Source organism: Semicossyphus pulcher, unplaced genomic scaffold (genome assembly GCF_022749685.1).
Source record: "Semicossyphus pulcher isolate SPU_LCO1_2020_fin unplaced genomic scaffold, fSemPul1.0.p SCAF_16, whole genome shotgun sequence".
In the NCBI taxonomy this organism is placed as follows: Eukaryota; Metazoa; Chordata; class Actinopteri; order Labriformes; family Labridae; genus Semicossyphus; species Semicossyphus pulcher.
Genome location: NW_027211670.1, coordinates 12,751,293 through 12,773,701, shown reverse-complemented (window position 1 = coordinate 12,773,701; position 22,409 = coordinate 12,751,293). Strand labels below are relative to the sequence as shown.

General features: G+C 38.0%; 2 protein-coding genes across 3 annotated transcripts in view; both read left to right on the top strand.

The window, feature by feature from the left end:
• Nucleotides 1-12,636, top strand: part of LOC138593189 (voltage-gated potassium channel KCNC1-like) — a 51,065-nt gene extending 38,429 nt beyond the window's left edge. For both annotated transcript variants that reach the window (XM_069664086.1, XM_069664085.1), the window contains one exon: nucleotides 7,443-12,636. In XM_069664086.1, the coding sequence (XP_069520187.1) occupies nucleotides 7,443-7,456 (14 nt within the window). In that variant the 3' untranslated portion in view covers nucleotides 7,457-12,636. The remainder of the gene's footprint in view (nucleotides 1-7,442) is intronic.
• A 4,020-nt stretch (nucleotides 12,637-16,656) lies between these two features.
• On the top strand, nucleotides 16,657-22,362 carry LOC138593824 (potassium voltage-gated channel subfamily A member 7-like). Its single transcript, XM_069664906.1, has 3 exons — nucleotides 16,657-16,674; nucleotides 16,882-17,652; nucleotides 20,884-22,362. The coding sequence occupies exons 2-3, from the start codon at nucleotides 16,966-16,968 to the stop codon at nucleotides 21,787-21,789; spliced, it is 1,593 nt and encodes a 530-aa protein (XP_069521007.1). The 5' UTR covers nucleotides 16,657-16,674; nucleotides 16,882-16,965; the 3' UTR covers nucleotides 21,790-22,362.
• The last annotated feature ends 47 nt before the right edge of the window (nucleotides 22,363-22,409 follow it).

Here is a 22,409-nt window from a genome sequence, read left to right as displayed (position 1 = left end):
CTTTGTTGTCTGAAAGTGGCCTTGCGATGGCTGGAGTTTGACTAAAACAAACAAAAACTGTAAAATATCTTTATATGAAATGTTGGCTCATGTGACCTATATAAAATAAAACTGTTAAACTCCACCCATTATGGGTCAGTTAGCCATTGTTAGGGCAGATTAATGACCTACCAATGGCGTTTTCCACTTCACCTGACGCAACAACACTCCGTCAGCACAGCACTACCTTCTATGTGGCTGCGGCAGGGGAAATTTAGCGTCTGCATGCGGTGTTACACGCCTTTAATACGGCGGGAAAGGACACAAAGGTGTTATGGCATTTTTTGAAGATAAATTTGTAGTCAACAATTTCTGTACTGCTCAAGAAGCTTGAACTGTAATTAAACGTCATTTACCGAGTGTCATTTCCCAATGTAGAAAAAAACTCTATGAGAGGATACGATTACGGGGGATAGGAAGTGCTTTTAAATGTTGCAGGAAGGACATTTTAGTGTTGGCCATTTGACGTTTACAGGAACCACAATCAAACACAAAGTGGCCTTTTTTTCTAACCTAAATGCATGATGAATAATAATTCCACATCACCTCCTCAGTGGTATATTTCTGACCTTTGGTTCCTACAACTTCATGTGGTCAACGTCTACACTGTATCAGTGATATATCTGAGTATTTTCTACTTTATGTTAAAAGTTTTGGCCACATAGTTGTCTGAAGCACCTAAACGTTACACATTACGCGTCACATGTTTAAATGTTGGGTGCTTTATTCAACGGGCCTTCTGTAGATGTAACATTTTGAATATCAAAGACTTTTTTGCTTTTCTGTTCTGAAAAAAGAAAAAACATATCATAACTCTCATTTTCTTGTCCTGTCTTGTCTGTCCTGTCTGTGTCTGTCCTTGTCTGTCCTTTATATGTCTTTTATCATTTAATAACATTTTCAATTTCTTACACTTAATTTATTCTCTTCACTTATGTGCTTCTTTTTCTTATAACATCTTGAACCATTTTCATGTCTAAATAATCTGTAATATGGACATTTTGTGATAATATGCTCAAACATTTCAACTATGATTTTTTTATTTTATTCGCATATGATAACATAACAATACCACATAATAAAAAAACTTCCTTAAATATTTCCTTAAAGCAACGAGCTATGAGAAATCTCGCAGTCTTAATAACATATCTGGAATGGCGGGGTCCTCGCTGCGGCTTGCTCCCATCACTAGCCCACCCTTTGAAAACTATGAGACCCCAGGACCACTCCGCCGCTGTCGGTCCCCCATCCCCTCTATTTTGTAGCAGAAAGAATCACGATTGGATGATAAGAATGAAGCGGATAAGCTACGGACTGCTGGCAATGAGGCCTCCATTTTGATCGTGCAAAAACAATAGCAATAACATAAAATGAACTTGAATGTAGAAAGAGTGACCTCTCGTCTTGTGAATCTAATGGGTTATGATGCATGCATCGTGTTAGCTGATGGGCTCAAAGAAGAAACACTTTTAGGAAACAATGTTGTTTTAAAATTGTCTTTAAAAAAATATGTTTGGATTGGTTAGTAAATGAAATAGTATCAGAAGTTAAAAAAAACACAACGAAAAAATTCAGTCTGTAGATGGCCATCCATTTTTAAGTGTTCTGGACCAAACAAAACCAAGCTCAAAACACTGTCCAGAGAACTGACCATGAAACAAGATACTTCAGTTCATTTAGCCAAAGACAAAAATACATTTATAGATTATATGGTTGTTGAACAGGTTTCTACTTTGTCTTTTGCGAATATAGATGTATGTACAGTGTAGATCTCATTTTGGTATCTCTAAAAAAAATCTGACTCGGCTTCTTTAAGTCTCAGTGTTAACGCTTACTTTTGTATTTTACCATTGTGACATAACTGGACACTTTATGTTGATAGCACAGCAAAGCTTAGTGATTTTAAAAGAACTAAAACCTTAGCTCTAATGGTACTCGTATTCATTCATGTAAGCTATCTCAGCTGTGCACTCCAACATTTAAAAAAAATTGTAGTTTGTTTTATTACATCATGGTTAAGATCCCATATAAGCCATAGTTACCGTACAGTGAACAGTTACAGGTCTGTTACATCACTTTCTTTGGCAGTTGCAAGCTCTTCATTATTATTATCATTGTATATGCAATTATAACAATCATATTCAGAAACAAAAAATATTTGTTTAATTATATCCTAAAATAATTAAAAATAATAATTTATTCAACATATCTAATTATTTTTGCATTAATACTGTATAGGGTGATGAGGGTCATATTATAAATGGAGGTAGACGAGCTAGTGCTAGTGTGCTAGTAGCCTTAGCTAATGGATCACACCAACAGCTGTGGTACAATGAAACGTCACTTTACAGGTAGGGAATAAAGCATTAAAACTAATACTAATACATTTTTTTGACGCCATCCATTTTATTTTTTTTGACAAAATAGTATGCTAACATGCAATGCTGGTTGTTAGCATCACAGAATGAATGTCAGGGCAGCTGAAGACCTCACAGGTATAGCAGTCAGGCTAGCTCAATGCTAACTGCATTTTGTTTTCCAAACAGCACAATTCTTAATAATTTCTATTTGAGGATCATAAATGACTGACTTGATCTTTGAAACAATCGTAATCAGAACAGCTATTGTAAAAAAAAAATAAAGATGTACTCGAAGGCTTCCAATTTTTGAAAAAAATAAATAAATGCAACGTATGTAGAAAGCTACTTAAAAATTACAACAATAAAGTAATAAAACAAACATACCTTTAACATCATATATGGATGACTACATAATTAAATGTATAGTTAAAACAAATACAAGCACTTTACTAATAGTCATTGTTACTAACCTTGAAAGTTTGCATGTTGGTGTAAAACACAGATGATATTAATTAAAAATGTATGAACTGAATGAAATGAGCATGTGAGACAAACCAATCAAACTCGTCTCTAACAAATGATGTTAGCTTAATATAAGTTCTGCTTCTTCTTCATTTTAAATATTGTTTATTCATTTTTTCCATATTTTATTGTTTATGGTTTAAATGTTTGTTGAGACAAACATCATATTGCAATCTGTGGGTTTCTCATTCAAAGATATGAGTTGTAACAATGTAGCCTTCCATTTACCTACGTTACTTTAACAAACTTTTAATTGTAATTTATAGCTTTTATTTTTGTAAATTAGGTCCTAACCGGATTGTCATCCTCATAGGAAAATACTTCTTTTGTTAAATGTTGAGCAAAAAAAAAAAAAGGAAGATAATGACACATTCACATATGCAATAAACATGCAATGTTATTTTAATGCTGGAAAACATGCAGTGCACATACATATGTAAATATGCAGATCTATTTTTAATCTAAAAAAATGCACAGAATCGGTGGGCAGTCTACCTTTTGTCTTTGATTAGCTGTTAAGAGTGTACAGAAGTTATTACGATGACATGAGCCATTTGTCTTATGGTCTTACCAGTTGTGTTTTTTAAATTGTGACTGCCGTTTTACGTTTTTTAGTTTTGTATTGGTTTTATATTTTCTTCACTTGTACTGGTAACGTGTATTTCTTTGTAAGGAATAACTTTTCTGTACCACTGATTGTCGAAAATACGATTTGTCAAAAAGATACAATGTTGTATTTAACTGTCCTGAAGTTCATTAACTAACAGAGTTGTAACAGGACTGAAATCACCTGGAGAAACTGTAAGTGCTTTTAAAACAACACTTTTTGCAGGTGTAAAGGGAGGGTATACGTGTTTAAAAAATGTCAGGTCCTAATATTGTTACTGTCATAATCTATGGTCCTCATCCCATTTTGCCTGAAAAAAACAAATCGATGTGCTTCCAGACCCCTCGACTATGAGAACTTAGATATGCAGTATGAAGATGAAAGCTGTGACATTACTTGAATGTTTTTGCTCGAGTCTGTTGTCGACAGAGGTTTGTAAAAGTTGAAATGTCTCATTTAGGATACCATACAGGTTATGCTTGCCTGGTTTTTGAAGGCCATCGCACATATTTTCAAGAAACAAGTTGCTAATAGTTGTGTTAACATGTTTGCTACATTTCACCATTATGATGTCAAAAAATACAATAATTTGGTGTTGTCTGAAAATATTGGAAACAGCATGCAGAGCTTTGTTTCTCCAGTGAATCCGAGCATTTTCGACATCAGCTCTTTAATATATAATGTCAATCTGAATTTAGGTAAGGTAGGGAATCTCGGGGAAAGTAGGTTTTTAAATTAACTTGAAGAACGTTTCATGAACATGTTATGATAAAAGTGTAAAATGATATTGATTGCCCTTGGTTAATTAAGCTAATCACCGTCGACATGAACAAACCTGTATTTTGGTATGTCATTTTTTGCGAGTATCACTTCTGTAAGCACACAAAACCTCATTTTACTCTTTAAGCGCACATGCATACTGTATAATCTTGAAATTACTCCACAATGTGGATGTTAGTTTGCAGATACTTGAATTATACAGGTATGCCACTTCATATGGAATGTACAATTTCTGTTACAGTTACAGAGAGGAATAACTTAATCTAACACATTTTTCTAATTTTAGCATTTATGGTTATTAACATTGTATCACGATTGATCTGAAGAATGTCATAACTGTATTTCTGTTGAGAGTTTTAAGGGTTACATCACACGGTTGTAGCAAAAGCAAATCACCCAGGACACTCCGATGTAAACATTGTTTAAGTAAACAAACAGGCAGATGTTGTTAGTGCCTCTATGAGGCCCCTCTAGGCTCTGATGTCAGTTTAGGAGTTCATGCAAACTAGCTAGATTTAACTAGCTAAACCTCTGAAGCAATGCTAATAGGTCAGTGGGTATTATTGAAGATGTACATATCTGTATCTACACATGTGAATACATTAAAGTCATATGAAATGAATATATCTATGTATCTTTGTGAGTGTGGGGCAGGCTTCTTAATAACTGCTTCTGACAGAATTTATTTCATATATAATTAGAAAGATGGTTTATCATGAAAATTACTCAATGCGGTGTCAAACTAACTATATTTACTGCTTTGACAGAACCTGGCTTTCTGGTTATATATACACATATATATTAAGTTTGTACTGTACAATTTTCAAATGTTATGGTTATTTTTAAAGCATACTATGGTTCATTGATTTATTTAGCTGTAATGACAAAGGGAACTTCAGAGTGCATTCTTTGCTCTGTGTTTGGTGCTTGGACATTACTTGGTCTTACATGTACAACATGGACTTAATTCTATTGATATAAATGTTTATTACATGTAGATATTTATATGGTTGTCGTCGATGTGCAGGAGAGAAAAATGCTGATACCGGCACAGACTGTTTCACGGTTGTTATATTATGTTAACATAGAAGTAAGTTAGCATAGAAATACGTAATGTTGTTCTCTGAGAAGGAGGGGAGAAAGAGCTTATTCATCTTTAAAGAACTCAAATTGTGCAATGAGAAGATTTATACCAGTTAAACCTTTGTGTGTCTGTTACTATGGTTCTTAATTAAGTGCTGCACTAGGAAGATGGTTAACCAAGCTTATGATGTCCATTAACGAGAGTTATGTAACCATTATGAACCATCGTTGTGGCGTACTAAACTGTGATGCTGAGCTGAGTGATAGCAGTACATCAAAGAGAGATATAATGTCAGAGACATTTATTTGAAGTGTTGGTCTGTGAAGGACACCATAAGACTCAGAAGTTCTTTATAACATTTATAGATTAACGTTGCACAATTGTGATGCTTATCTTTAGACAGTTTCAGTCAAATAGCAATATACATATTTTAAGCTAATGATATGGTTATATTGGAATACGAATAAGTTGATCCAACTAGTATCATCTAAAATGTAGCTATTATTATTATTATTAGTAACAGTATTATTGCATAATGGCTGGTTGTAACAACACTGAGGCTGTCTGGTTTGTCTCCAGCCAAACAGTGATGTGTTGTTATCCAATAATGGATACTGTCTTTAGACTTGTGTGCATATAGGCCATTCTGTCAACACTTAAATATAACAACAACAAAGGCATATACAGAAATGTATAAATCTGGAACTAAGGCTAAGACTCATGAACTGATGTGAGAAATTATTCAGACTTCTGTGTCCGACACCAGGAGAAGGTCCTGTAACTCATAATGCATGTCCTCTGCATTCTATACAACTGTCACTACATCAAAATACTCTTATTACACATTTACAAACGTTGTAAATCCTTGTAGGATGCACGAAGGCCTTTATTCCCTAAAGTTAACAATCTAACTTTTCTGCAGAACATAGGAACTGTGTCTTGCTAACAGCTTTTCTCTGGAGAAACCTATAAGGTGGATATTGACAGAGGAAGTGAGAAAAGGAAGAGCTAACGGGAAGAACTAACCTGGCTGCAATAAAGAATAATGTGTGTATTGGTTTGATGTTTGCTGGTTAATCCCAGTAAATAATGCATGATGCCAGCACATGTGCTACAAGAATTGTTTGCCACAACTGTAGGCATGAAGTTAAAATGCTCAGCCTCCTGTTGTTGACGGATGTATTCTTGAATTTGCACGTGTGTTTGTATGATGTATTGTATAATGAAATTTGGGGTCAAGCTTCCTGAAATGATGTCAGCCCATTGTGTGATTTCACTAAATTGTTTATTTGAATATGTAAATGTCCATGAATAGCATTAAGTATGTTTTTTATCTGTCCATCTGTCAAAAATGTTGTTTTTCCATACAGTGTACATCATGTTTCCTCAAACATACGTATACGCACACTCTAACAAACACATTGGTGGAGAGCAGGTTATCGTCTGCATATCGCCTAATCCTTCCCTTTAAAATGCTCTGTACATGATTCACTCCTGTGAAGATGATTGCCTTATCTGTTGAGATTTGGCAGAGTGGAGTGGAGTGCTGGTCAGTTTGCTAGCAGCTTGTTACACAAAGTCTTTAATATTGTCAGGCACCAGTGTTATTGTCACCACTTCTTGATTTGTGATATTCAAGAAAAACATGTGTTAACTTTCTCTCTGTATATTTGAGATGTTTTTGTAGTTGTACTAGTTTTGTCATTACATTTTAAATTTGTGTACTTCATTCTGACATGCACAGTTAACCAGCCGTTTTCAGGTAATGGTAATCCCTGATTACTTCCCTATTGTACATGATATTACTAACACTATGAAACTGTGTTATGAAATCAAATGTTATTGGCTAATTCCAAAAAATAAGCTGAAGAAAAGTATTTAATTTATGACCAAGATTGGTTTGTATTAGTTGAACACTTCTATGAACCAATCTAGATAGAAGTAGTTACTCGTAATGTTACATGTTTTCAATTTTACTGATGATGTCTTACAAGAAATGTTTATTCTATGTGAACTTAATAATAATGGCTCTCTGTTTTTGTCTTCACAGTGTTAAGTTTCTAGCATTCGCCTTCTTTCTAACGAGGATGCAGTAAGCAGTAAACACAAATTTGCGGCGGGAGCTACGTAAGAGACCGGTGTGACCCGGATGGACGGTTTAATGGAGATCTTTGGGGTGACAAGAGAGAGACCAGATGTTAATCATGAATTTAAAAAAATCATACGGTCTGCTCCTCACGTTGTTACCAAAGCAGCCTCTTGGAACTCCCACATTTTTGACAACTGTCTGACAGACCTTTTTTTTCCCTTTTTTTCGGCAAACTGACTGAGCATTGCACTGACACACTTTTGGAGAGAAAAGGACTCCTGATTACACATTCCAGATGACATATCTCTGACAACATTATACTCGCCATCTTGTATGATGACCAACTCAGTACCATCCACAGTGCTGAACAACTGAGCAACTTCACAAGTTTCCGAAAAAAAACCACTTGTCTTCACAGAGGACTGAATGAACAATGTAGCATCTCTGCTAACATATTGTAGCATTTGTTGGCTGGGAAATCACTTGACTTAATCCATCAACAGTTCGAAAAGAGGGGAATTTATGCATTCAAAGGATCTTTTAGATGTCACTTTCCTCTTGGGTTCCTTTTAAGTGAGGAAAAACTTAATGAGTACATGAGAGACAAAGGATCGGTCTTACTCCTTAAACACTTGACATTCCAAAAAAAAAGATGCACTGAATTCAAACAGTGCGAATGAAATCAATACCGATTGCACAGTATTTTACAACTTGCATACTAAGATCCCCTATTCAAGTTTAGCTCTTACAAAGCATGTTTGCCACTGAACTTATGTCTTCCATTAGCTTTTATCAGTCTGAAACACTGCCCTCTTCACAAATACTGAGATAATCAAAAACAGCACTAACTATGACGTTGAACAAATGAAGCACATGTAGCATCAGCTCAAACAGGTCGTGTATAGCACTAAGCCTACATTTAGACTCACCTGAAACATTCACCATAAGAAAATGGTGGAAAAAGACCTATCTTTATCTCTTATGTACTGACTTGGGCTTGCCCTTAAAATCCACGTGGGATACCAAAGGTCCTGTAGCATGCACTTGCTAAATGACCTTCTGTAATGTATAGTAGACCAGGGGAACTATTCCATTTAGGATGAGGTTTGTACTCACCCATATGCTGGCCGTTGCCTTGGTTCAGTTAAAAGTCATTCCTTTAAAAGAACGTAGTCTTTTCACTGCCAGTAACGTCATTCCTATATGCACATTTAAGATCTCCCCCATGTCTGACTGACTCCGTGCTCAGTCATGAGGAGCAAAAAGACTGACCAATGAGACTAAATAAAAGTCTGACAGTTGATTGTCAGCCTTTCCTCAATATCAACGGATATTGTACTGCCTAAGTTACAACAAAAAAGACATTCCAACCACGAGAACACTTAAGTTGCATAAAACTGCCCATTAGCTGGAGGTTCTGTTAGTTTGAAAGGGACCAATCAGATAAACTTTCCCCTAACACAAAGGCCGTCACTGCCAGAATCGGCACAAGAATTCCCAGACGCATACTGCCCCATCTCTCTCTTGTCCCTGTTGCTGCCAACGACTAGCTTCACAGGCAAGTCGATCCTGGGACAAAGGTGGCCCATCAGGGGAGCCCTTAGGCAAAGGGGGAAATGAGAAGAAATGGACCACGAGTAGAGCAAGTGTGGAAGTGTACAAAGAGAACAAATCTATATTTTGATAAACAAATCAACTATCCATTTCTTCAGAGGAAGTTTCTGTGCAGAAAAGGTCCAGAATGGAAAGAAGAAAGAATAAAAAATAAAAAAATCACATGCAAATGTTAATAGAAAATTTGGCATCATGAAATGGAGTCAAAGTCCTGGTAAAAAGATGGGAAGTGAATATTTTGTCATGGAGGGTGGGCAAAGTCGTTTTCCCCACAAGCACTGGGAAAATGTTTTTTGGAAGACGATGAGCAATGACAGACTCTTGCCTACAAAGACACTGGACAAAAGAAGGGACGCTGAGATAAACAAATTGAAAAAAAAAGATAATGCATTTTTGTAACTTTGTTTACCAGCATGACTACTTTGCATGACTGTCTTTTCTGCAAGCCCTTAGTTGAAGACAAGGGTGCTAGAGATACAAAAAAGTATATATAAAATGAATTAAAAAAATGTTATATGCAATTAATGTTTTAAAAAAAAGATTATAATGAAAGAGAAGAGCTATATTTTGTTTTGAAAAGTTAAAAAAAAAATGTGAATATTGAAACATGTATGTTTGCAAAGTACACCCTGAACTATGTTTTGTTTGATGAAATCTCTCTGCTACTACTGCCCTACATTCCTCATTCAAGTGTTTTCGGCCGCTGCCATAGTTTTACTTTGTTACGCATCCAGCAGTATAATTTCTAACCATTCAATCAACAGCGATCATTCAAGACTTTGCCAATCTAAAGGATTTGCGCAAAGGCTATTTGTTGTTAATCAAAAAGTCTATGTTTCCTCCTTGAATCATTTGCACAACTACCGTAGCAGCAGCAGCAACAAGCAGCAGTTCTAAAACAACAGCTCTCCATACCCCAACTTTGACTGCTTGATTAGTACTCATAGTTTGCTTTTTTTTTCTTTGGCAATAAAACAAAAGTTGTCACATGATTGTAGCAGGGCAAACGGAGAACCTCGAGAGTATCTTCAACTCCTCAGTGTTTAAGAGATTCGTTAATGAATTGGATGTCCGATGGCAGGATTGTGCTGGGATAGGCAGTTCTGTTCCGCTCGTCCTGAGTAGAAAAATATGAGTACAAGTGCAGGTTATCCAATAAAGATCAATAACAGGCTATGAAATATACGATATTGGCGAACAATCAAGAGAGATTTCAGGTTTGCATGGAACCAACTGCCATTCCAAAGTTTGTGTGTGGTCTAAAGGACTCAGGTGTGTCGGTGGTTTGTGTGGATGTAGGTGTTTGCTATTTCCTTTCTAACATAATAAATTTTAGTATATATTAGACAACGATAATGTGAACACCTCACAGTGATGTGTAAAAAAACGCATGCATTATGACTTGATAATCTCTCGAAGGGGGGAGCAGAGTCTTGACATATCCCCTTAGCGTCCTATCATTGTTTGTCATGAATCCAGTCTTGATAACTATGAACACTGTGCCGTGTCGTAGAGCAGAAACGTCTTCCTCCGAGAGGCAACTGAAAACTACTCACACTCACGGTGTCAGCATGAGTGTGTAGAGGTAGCTCGTCTTCGTTTTTTTTAGATGGTCAGGTCCTTGCATCCGTCATTACCCATCGAGTTAAGTCATCCAGCTGGCTAGTTGGCAGCTCATTACCGCACACGACACAGTCATGTGAGCACCAAACAAAGAGACCCAGAGCTTCCAAAATGATGTCAGTGAAGTACTTTAAGTGTTGCAAGAAAGAGAGGATGACCAGTGTCCACCGAGGGGAGATTGATGTAAAATAAAAAATGTTGCTTAAAAAAAGTTGAGTGTTCTCCAGGCACCTCAACCTTGGTTCGGTATTCAAAGTGAGTTTCAGGCCCTGCTGGTCCAGGGTTAAGCTCAGGCAGCTGAATGGTCCTCTGTCCATTCCTAGTACATTGCAAATGGAGGTTCAGCAGAATAATAGAGACTCAGTGGTGTTATATTGACTATTTAAGGTTTTACAGGTTATAGAACTTCTATTCCCGAAAACAGTCCAATGGATTTGTTATGGTCCCTCGTCTTTTAATAATTCCTTGTTTCAGTTCCCATTTCGGAAGGCATTAAGCAGCTATGGCTTCGATGGTCACAAAGATGCTTATGAATATTTCAGAGGTAAACTTCTAGAAACGGTGTGCACACTTTGCAAAAGCGCTGTGCCTCAGCCAGCCGTTTATGTTTTCACGTCCCTTTTCTTTCCTCGTGTTTTTTTTTTCACCGTTCAGTTTGCCATTTTTGTTCATTCTCTACATTGTGACTGCTCTGCCAAAACCAGGCTGAAAAAGATGTCTTTCCTTTTTCTATTGCATAATACTGCCATTTGATTTAGTCATGTTGAACAGAATGAGTTACAATGTTGAGAGTGCTAAGTCTGTTTTCTTTTCTAAAGTTTGCAATCTGTTACAAAATGTTAAAGATTTCACACACAGTAACCAAAAGAACAAAATGCTTTATATAGTCAGTAGGTGCACTGTTACTGTTTAGTTAACTGCTACTACATGTTGTGATGATACTATGACATGTCCTCTCCAGGTGTGTGGAAGGGACTATGTGGTCCTTGGATGACATGTCGTCTATGACATCCAGTTTATTTTCTTTATGTGCCTGTTTCAGTTGAATATGTTTTCTGTTTTTAACATTGAGGACACTGTATGCAATCTGCACCATGAATGCCACTGAATGACACTTACTGTATTCTCCCTGAGACACAGACGTTCTGTCATCAGTTCAGATGATTGCAACACACATGTGCAGTGGCTTTATGGCACTCCATAAAGCGACTTGGCAATCATACTAACAAAAAAATATTTTATTTTACAAAGCTATAAGACCAGAGTTGTTTAAGAGTTAATGTTAACATACTTAATAGATTTTTACATATATATGTTATTTTAATCAGAAATAATGTGACAAACACCACAGAAGTCACACAAATATACATGAATCTAATCTTGTATACATACTTACATACATCATATAAACATCTTATATACATAAACATGAATAAATCTAACAGACTAACACGCATCCACGTAAGCATTCCAAAGATAAAAGATGTGTTCATTTACATGCCATCAAATTGTATAAAACAGACTTGGGTACTAGTCCATTGTACTGCGGTCTTAGTAGGAGAGTGAATGGGGGGAGGAGGTGGTCACTGGAGTATCTGCCGGATTTTATTTTTGAAATGTTGGAACACAAAGAACAACTCATCAAAAACTGTATAAAGTATATTTCAATGGAATGTTCATGATCTATCTTTTTATATTTTGAAGAAAAAATAGAAACATATCAATAAAGTGTCATAATTGAACATATTTCTACTATTGAGACTTAAAATGTATGAATGTCAATGCGACCTAATGTGAACAAATCTCCATAGCAGCTTGAATGAATAACTGACTAACAGTCATGAGATGCTTTTTCAGAGACGTTAAAACTGCTTCAAATCATTGAAATGAACTTAAAATAAATGAAAAAGTGACATCACTGGCGTGTCAGTTTGTGTAACGTTAATGTGCTCCTGTGCATTCTGACTTTATAGCACTCCGCACCGACTGTCACATTTAACACTGTTCACACGCCTGTCGGGAGCAGGATCCCACGATACAGTGATTGATCTAATCTGACTTGAAGTGAGGACAAAAAGTTTTTAAGATTTAAAGAAACTGAAGGATGACACATTCAATTTGTGGAAGTCACAGAACATGGTGGATTTTGATGCCAGCATTTCCGGTCAAGGTCCGAGCGTCAAGCTTCTTTTTTAGCCGGTGACTGTAGCATGAAGCCACTTTAGGCTTCTAAAATAAGGACCTGTCTTTTACTGTAATGGTAATCCATAATTTTGAGGTCAACTGTAACTGTGTCATGATATTTGAGAATGAGGTGATGTAGGTTGTGCTTTCCTTACATTACATGCTGATATCAAATAGCTGTAACTTACACTTGTAATATCCGTGAAATCAGACACCAACATGTCATAATGCTCTGTAATATTTCTTACGATTATTCTGTTCATAGACCTAACAGATTTTTTTATAGAGGAGCCAACAGCAGGAGCGAGCTAAGTGGACAAATTGAAACATTGAATTCTGTAGCAACTGAATCTGAATAATACAGGGAAGGTTAGTTTAAGAACAAGATGCCATGTGACAATCTTTAATGATATTTAATGTTTCAAAAATCAGGTCAGTTTTGATTGAATATGAACATAAGTGGAAGCTACTTGAAGCTTTACACCTTCATAATGGCACAAATTGACTTGGGTAATTGCAGGTATCCGTGATAGGGGCACAGAGCCAGAAGCTGGTGTAAGGACCATATGGTGAGTAATAGTAATGTGGTGTGATGAGTCACCTATTTTCTACTTATGGATACCCACTGTCTGTTTCACACTGTTCTACCTGCTAATGGATCTGTGGTGGTATGTGCAGCCATCGTATGGGAGTCACGATGTCTTATGATTGCACTGCAACGCTGCATGGAAGCAAAGGAACTTAAAGCTGCTCTGTAACAGTATGACATTAATCTAGATTATGATGCTGAGAATATCACTACATTTATATGAGGTTTATTTTCCTTATCATTTACACCAAAATTAACTACATGAATCCCTCAGTAAATTTAATTAATACTTAATAATTGCATATTGATTTATTTTTCCTCAAAATCTGTATATGTGTCCTTGAGCTAATTGCCTTTTTGGACATCTTTACACACAGGGTCATCAGATTCATAGTAAGCAGTCTGACTTATATAATCTGATGACTTGATGTGTGATCAAATAGGAGTGTAACGTAGCAGCCCAGTGAGCAGTGTATTTATTCTGTGAGTGAAGGCAGCTATGAAGAAACGTCTGCAGAGGCCCTAATTCAGTTTTTCTTCTTTGTGCCAAAACGTCACCTCCCTCTGGTGGTGATACTCGGTAGTGTCTGCTCTGGTAGATTCAGATAGATGAGGACCATTGACTATTAGGGAGAGTAAATCAATTTGATCACATGATTAAATCTCTATTAAGTGTGGGGTTTTTTTTGTTTTGTTGGTGTCATTTTTTGTGTGTGTTTGATCTGCAAAAATTAACTAAAATGTGGCAGTATCAGCCTTAAGTTAAAAAAACAAAACCTCTCCATGCAATATCTTAAATTTGTAAAAATGTTTGTTGGTATTTCTTATTGTTATCATTGCTGTTATTATAACAAGAAAGTGCAATGCAATGTGACAAGACTCTTGTTGGGCCCTTGTTGTTGTACATATCTAATTTAAAAAACAGCTCAGATTATAACATATTCACAGTATTTAAGGTGAATATTTTTAGTGGACTAGCCTTTTTGTCTAGCCTAATGAAGAATATGGTATATGAAGGAATTAATTTTATCTGCCTGTACATACAACACCTGATTAGCTAAGACAACTATCTACATGATTAACAGTACCTGAAATTCAGTTCAACGAGGTGGAAGGTGTTGTTCCTGTTGAAGCATGTTGTTTTGAGGTGATGGTGAAGGGAAGACAGACAGGGGTCCACTTTTTTTTCTTTGAACTCAAAGCATCGTCTCCAAGGGGGACATTAGAAGTAAATGAGAGAAATGCATTAGCTAAAAATGATAACCTTGCTGGGTTACAATTAATAAAAAGATGAAACATTTACTAATTTACTATTAAAATATTTGCTACCCATGAAGCAACATACACCTTATTTTCAGTTTTAACAGCTTAAACTATACAATTACTTCTTTTCCTACTATTTTCTGACTTAGCTGCTATTACTTCTCTTAGCCTTCTCTGGATGACAATTTACTGCACAGCTGGACAACAGCTGCTGTAATGCTAAAATTACAACACTTAAAGTGCTACAATGGCAAAAAAAAGACATATACAATAATTATATGGTTACGTTAGTAGCTTACACAGTGCTTATAGCTTCCTTTCAAACAGTTACACACAAATTCAAAGGTATAGTATATTAAACCACAAGTTAATACAAGAATTAAGGAGATGTTAGCATACCACAAATGTCAATTAGCTTCTGGTGCTTTCTCCCTTAAAGTCAAACAAACAAATACCCTTCATAACTTATTGTTTGCTATATTATTTTCTTTAATGAAACAACCAAAATAACTCCCAACTGCCAAACACCACTGAACTCTGCTTTCAGGGCGCCCAAATAAAAACTTTCAGACAGCTAGCTTACACTGTTATCTAGCATAAGTTGTAAAAAGTACCAAGAAGCATCGCGGGTTTGCTTCCAAGGATACGGGTAACTGCCGGTGTTCTATTGGATAAAAAGGTTGTTAATCAAGTCACATGTGCACTCTGATTGGCTACTTTTACGTAGTCAAAAATCGGAGTTTACCTCGTTACAAATTGAGGGTAAAAATGTGTTACATATTTTGGTAGGCTCTATGATTAATTTATTATACAGGCTAATACATGCTTTACTCGTGGCCTCAGGTAAAGTGACTATTGATTGATGGATGGATTGCAAATTAATGACACACAACAGCATTTTGCATGCGTTCTGTTTGATTTGATAACTTTGCAAACTTTTTGCTGATACTAAAAACAATATGGGAAAAACCAACTCAATCTCTATGTAAAGAATTGGTAGACAAAAAGTGAATAATTTCATATAATAATAATGTTTGTATCTTACTTTATTACAAGTTTTGTACACGTAACTGTTGATACTTTATTTATTTTTTATTATGCTGTGTCATGTTTTATGGGTTTGCGATGGTATATATTTAGATGACATATTACATAAAATTGTTTGGGAAATCAAAAGAAGTGCCAGATAAAGGCCAAAGTATAAATTACCACCATACACCAAACTATCATGTAAGTCCCCTATAACTATTTAAAACAATGTCAGTTTATCCAATTTATTAACAAATAATTGAGAAAAATACGCAATTAAAGATAGTAATCTAGCATTAAATATTTGCTCCTTATGTTGAAAGAATAATCTATTAAGTGTAAGTTCTTTTCTTTATTGCTTTAAGTTATTTTTTTAATTAAATAATACACATTTAAATCAAATACTATGCAGCTAATGAATGGTGAGGGGCCTCTGTCAGTCAGAGCACCATGCTTGTTAGAGATGGTTACACCGTGCATGTGGTGCCAGGCGGAGGTGACATTTGATAGGAAGGTTGAAGGTTGTCTTGCCCCATAGCTAAAATGGAGGGAAAGGACAGGGAGGGGTAGCAGGGCTCTAACAGAGATTGAATTTCAACAGGACAGCATTCCCTAAAAATTTTTAAGACAGACAACGTGAGGCAGCGAGGGAACCGGACGAGATCGTGGATGTTCCCTGAGCAAACAACTGGAAGTGCAGTTTGTGTACGACCTGGTCGGAGAGTTTAGCCGGACTGAAGGTGGACCACAAAGGCCAAACAAGGACTTTGTTTATATGACAGACGGACATGATGACAGAGAGAAAGACAGGCAACCTGATGAGTCACAGGAGACGAACAATGTGATTATTCATCTGGCCATTAGCCTCTGTCAACAGCTGTTTTACACATAGTGAGTACACGCTTTCATCTCACTAGCCGGGTGCTAACATTGCTTGTTGTTTGTCAACTCTGAAATACACAATCAACGTTTCAATGGCAAATTTCTGGCTGGTTTTATACATCTTCTGTTGATATTTACTTCCCTATAAGCCATTTCTTCTAACACCACCTGTGCTGCTTATCATCTGAAAACCACAAACTCTCACTCTGCTTTCAGACGGGGTTTGCTATAAGTCCAGTTCTTCTACACATCCTCAGGAGAGCGGTTTGTTTCGCACCCTGGCCTGGCACACACACCGGGATGGACAGCAGTGACCCCCAGGACGACGAGAGAGGAGAGAAACGGAAAGAGAGCGATGGAGAGAAAGACAAGCAGCTGAAGAACCAGCTGAACTGCGAGGAAAAAGGAGAGAAGGAGATAAAGGGGAACGAGAAAGAGAAGAAGAAAGAGAGCCGGCGTTCTGGCTCTCTGTGGAGGAACGGATGGGCGCTGAGTGAAAGACTGGCCATCAACGTCTCAGGGATGCGATATGAGACTCAGCTTCGCACTTTAGCCCAATTCCCTGACTCCTTGCTCGGCGACCCCAGGCGGAGGTCGCGGTACTTTGACCCCCTTAGAAACGAGCTCTTCCTGGACCGGAATCGAGCCTGCTTTGATGCCATTCTGTATTTTTACCAGTCAGGCGGGAGGCTTCGGAGGCCTGCGAACATCCCGCTGGACATCTTCATGGACGAGCTGATGTTCTACGAGCTGGGGGAGGAGATCATGAACCGCTTCAAGGAGGACGAAGGGTTCCCCAAGGAGGAGGAGAGGCTGCTGCCTTCCAACGAAGTCCAGAAAAAAGTGTGGATGCTGTTTGAGCACCCGGAGTCCTCGTCGGGCGCAAGGATCATCGCCATCATCAGTGTTATGGTGATTGTGGTGTCCATCCTCATCTTCTGCCTGGAGACACTGCCAGACTTCAGGAATGAGAAAGAGGCGCGAGAGGTAGGTTCAAAGTTTAGCAGTCTTTTCTTTGGACTGAAGATTATATAAAAAGCTTGATAGAGGGTTGAGGCTTTTTTTAAGCTTTCCAAATTTCTTTAAGAATGGCCTTAAGAAGAAGGTTTCCTCCAAACCTATCAAACATTTATTGACCTTAAAGGCATTTATGTAGGCTGGATATGAGAGGGCTGTGTCTCGTGTCAAATAACCCTACCACTCAATCCTGTGTATGTGTTTTTAATCATGTTTTCGTGTTCAATGTCACACCAATTAATTCAATTTTTTTTAAACGTTGACCAGAATCAGGATTGGGGTTTATTGTCAAGTAGGTTTCCGTAAATGATGAATTTGTCTAGTTGTTTATGAGTGAAAAATAGGAACAAATACAAAACAAAGTAAACAGCAGTACTCCTACTATCGAGAAACTTAAAGAGAATAAAATAAAACAAATAGATATTATATGAAATAGATTCAAAATGCCTATTTGGTTTATGAAAAGAGCTGTATAGTTTGAACAGGAGTATGTAAGATGTTGCAAAGAAAGTAAGCAAAACTTAAAGGGCCAGTTTGCTGATTTTCAATATTCCTATCATGTTATTATGGGGAGCTAATGCAATAATGGTAAGAAAAAAAAATGCATTTTGGCTCTGTGCCTTTGGAGGACGTTATCTGCTTCTCCAATGAATTCTGGAAAACCTCCGTCAGGGGAGCTTGCTAAACCACACTTCCTCAATCTAGGACGCCTGCCTCCGATGTCATGTCTCGTTCAAAATCGTCAGGTTTGAAATGTAGACTGCAGACACGAAGATTTTTTAGACGTTCCGACGGTATATTCTTGTCGTAGATCAGATTCTGTACCGCTCTGAGCCATTGGCTGCAGTGAAAACTCTCTCTCTGGGCCGTTTCTTTCAGAGGGAGGGGCGCAATGCACGCTGGGTGTTGTAGGAATGTAGAATGGGTGCTGTTTGTACAACTTTCTCCACAGCTAGGGCACCAATTTAAAATATTATTAATTCTATTGATTACAGAGAACACCAGCTTTGACTGACTTTGAGTGGCTTTTTCCAGGTGTGACTTCCTCCTTTAACTGTATGTTCAGAGACAATGTGCCATGAACAAAGATAATAATCCAGCTGATGTGTGGTTATGTAACACATAGAGTCAGATTAGGCTTAATGTAATAATGTTATAAATAAACTATTAATAGCAAAACTATGAAAGATATCCACAAAGTCCAAATAAAACCACTCGGGTACGAGGTCTTGTATCGGATGTGACAGCCGCTCTCAGATGGAAACCTGATATCATGGGAAGCAGGTGTTTAGGTAAACACACACTTGGTGAGTACTACAGTGTGTTAAAAGGAAAAACACTGACATGGGGATAAGCGTTTGCCAATATGTCTGGAAGCAGACCAAAGAGAGAGAGGCTGAGAGGAGCTTATGGTGTGATTATTTTAGTCGGCTGTTAAATTTGATACACTCAGATTCAGGAAGTGCTAAAGGGTACATGGAGCAGCGGGTGGGGGCTTTGAATACAAATAAAAGCAGGGAAAGTAAAGACAGGTTGAGGTGTGTTAATAAAAGGTCACACAAGTGACCAAACACAAACACAAAGGTGAGCTAAAGCCTTCCGGTGGTTTAGAACCGGAGACCTAAAGGTCTCATAGGACGAGGAGCATACGTCGGGTCATGTTAACACATTCCTCCAGGACTGCTTTGCTAGGCCAGGCTGTCTCTGCACAAGGGGGTAGGGGGGGCCGGACTGCCAGGAAAACTACTGTAACTCACTCCTGTCCAAGTCTGCGGCAGGCCCACTGAACCGCATTGGCAATGTTACACGGCTGCAGAGGCCACAGGGACATGGGATAGCGACGAAGGTGGAGATGGATGAGGAGCGGTGCAGGAGACGCTCTCATGTTTCTCTTCAGAGATCTCACGGGGTTATATTTAGTCTAAGGAGAGCCCTTGGAGCAGATCAACACATAGATGTCCACCTTTAGTAATAAACACTGTCACTGACCTGCTACTGAAAGTCAAAAGGAATACTCCAGGTTTATTTAAACTACGCTGAAACTTTATATATTACACACTGACCATTACAGCATACTAAACTGATCCCTTTATATCCGTGTCATCCGTTTTCACACTTTTAAACTTAACGTTATGTGTCAAATGCAACTATCCAGTGCTTGAGTGTAACTGACACGGAAGATGGAGAGACAGGTGGACTGAAAAGGAGATAGGTGCAGCTATGATTGAAATGTAGAACCACAGATGTCAAACGCTTTTATGATGTTCTCTAATGTGGGAACCAATGAGATAGTGGACACATACTAAAGCTCGATGTAGTTTATTAGAACACCAAGTAGTAGCTTGTTAAATGACATTTATATTTTTGAATGATGGCCCTACATTTAGATAAGTAGTCGGAGAAGCTACGTTGCTAGCTTTGCTAGCTACCAATTACTTCACACTGAAAGAAGTTCATTATTTTTCTAGTTAACAAATCTGTATTTACTATAATTTGACTAAAACAGAGGGAAAAAAATGTGCTCCTTTATCTCCTTTCATGGCCCCAAATTGCTCTCTAGTTTCAGTCGCTAACTACACATAAAATAGCACAAAGGTAATTTAACTACCTGAATCCCTTTGCAAATATGAATGCAATTTAACTACCGGCAAGCTACTGTACAATCCAGTTAGCCTGCTAGCTTAATTTCATGTAGCATACAACTTCTAATTGACGGTAAATATGTAGCTGAAGCCACTAGCTTGATAGCTTAGCTAATGCTAGTAATTTGGGGGAAAAGCTTGCTAGCTCTCCTCTAAAATCACTAGTTTACTTATACATTTTATTTCGTTCTTTCCAGTTATTTATTTTTTATGTACAAATTAAACTAGCAATTAGGGTTTTGGAGCTTTTGAGATTCTATTTGGTGAGTTTTGTAACGTTTTGATAGAGCCAAGCTAGCTATTCCCTCTGTTTTCTTTGTGCTATGCTTAGCTAAAAGGCTGCTGGTTTCAGCTTCATACTTCGTGACTCAAGAGTGGTACAGCATTGATTAGCTCAGCTAACTCTCTAAAGTAAGCATGTAGAAATATTATCCAAAATGTTGTGAAGGTGACAATATTTGTAGTTTGAAGGACTGTTAGAAAAATTACACCAATAATTGTCTTGTCTGTTTCATTTTGGTGATGGTGATACTTCTTCTATCTGTCTCCTTCACTTTAGGAATACTTCTACAAGTACCACTCCCTGGCCAAAAACGTCTCTGAGAACATGCCTCCTCCACACAGCGTTTTCCACGACCCCTTCTTCCTGGTGGAGACCATGTGCATCTGCTGGTTCTCCTTCGAGCTCTTCATGCGCTTAGTCAGCTGTCCGAGCAAGACGCAGTTCTTCAAGGACGTCATGAACATCATCGACTTCAGCGCCATCTTGCCTTACTTTGTCACTCTGGGAACAGAGCTGGCTAAGGACAACGACGCCTCTCCGGCCACGTCTTTGGCCATCATCAGAGTCATCAGGTTAGTGAGGGTGTTCAGGATCTTTAAGCTGTCCCGTCACTCTAAAGGCCTCCAGATCCTCGGTCAGACTCTGAGGGCTAGCATGCGCGAGCTAGGCCTGCTAATCTTCTTCCTGTTTATTGGGGTCATCCTCTTCTCTAGCGCCATTTACTTTGCTGAGGCTGACCACACCAACACAGCCTTTATTAGCATACCACATGCCTTTTGGTGGGCTGTGGTCACAATGACAACAGTGGGCTACGGCGACATGTACCCAGAAACAGTGTGGGGGAAGCTAGTAGGCTCCATGTGCGCCATTGCCGGTGTGCTAACAATCTCGCTACCAGTGCCGGTCATAGTGTCCAACTTTAGCTACTTCTACCACCGAGAGACGGAGTGTGTGGATCAAACCGAGTACAGCCACATCCAGACAGACATGTTGGAGGACGAGGAGCCCGAGGGGGGAGAAATAGATGAAGGGGAGAGGGATCCGGAGGGAGATTATTATGCAATTGAAGGCATCTGCAACCCTTTGAACGGGACTCTGCTGGGTGGACTGTGTGCGGGGCAGAGCGCAGAGTTCAGAGGAGGAAACATGTATCTGAGGGAAGCACTGGTTACTCAAGTGTAATTTTTAACATCTAACAAAGGAAAAAAAGACAAGAGTGAATGACAAAGCAGGATGAGAGTTCATAAGTGTGCAGGTCTTGAAGAAAAAGGAAAGACGCCGAGAGCAAGTGGAAGAAATAAAACCGTAAATATAGCCATTTTTTAAAATAAAGTATAGCTTTAAAAAAATGCATAAAAAGACGGTGAGTTTTTTATTCTCAGGGTCATGACATAAATATAATATAAGCTGTTATTTATTGATGCTATCAGCTTGTGTTTGAGATGAAAAAATGACTTCCTGATTGTCTGTTCTGTGCCTTGAAACTCTGATGTCTTAGTACCGTCACTTTGTGGCTTAATGTTTGAAGCAGATAGATTATCGCCAACATAGATGTCAGGTCTCATCAAAACTCAAGCAGCAGTAGAAGAAGTGTCGCTGTCACTGCGGGCGGACTCGGATCTTCTCGTAAACCGAACCCCTCATTCTTTACATTCTTCTGTAAGTTATGTACAAAGTTCACATTTGTGTAGTTTTGGCTTATGTGACCTGAAGCGACCGACATGACCTTTATCAGGCTGTAATACAACTCTGTTACCTGATGCACAGTGTCACAGAGGGGAGTTTTGATGCTATGGCAACAG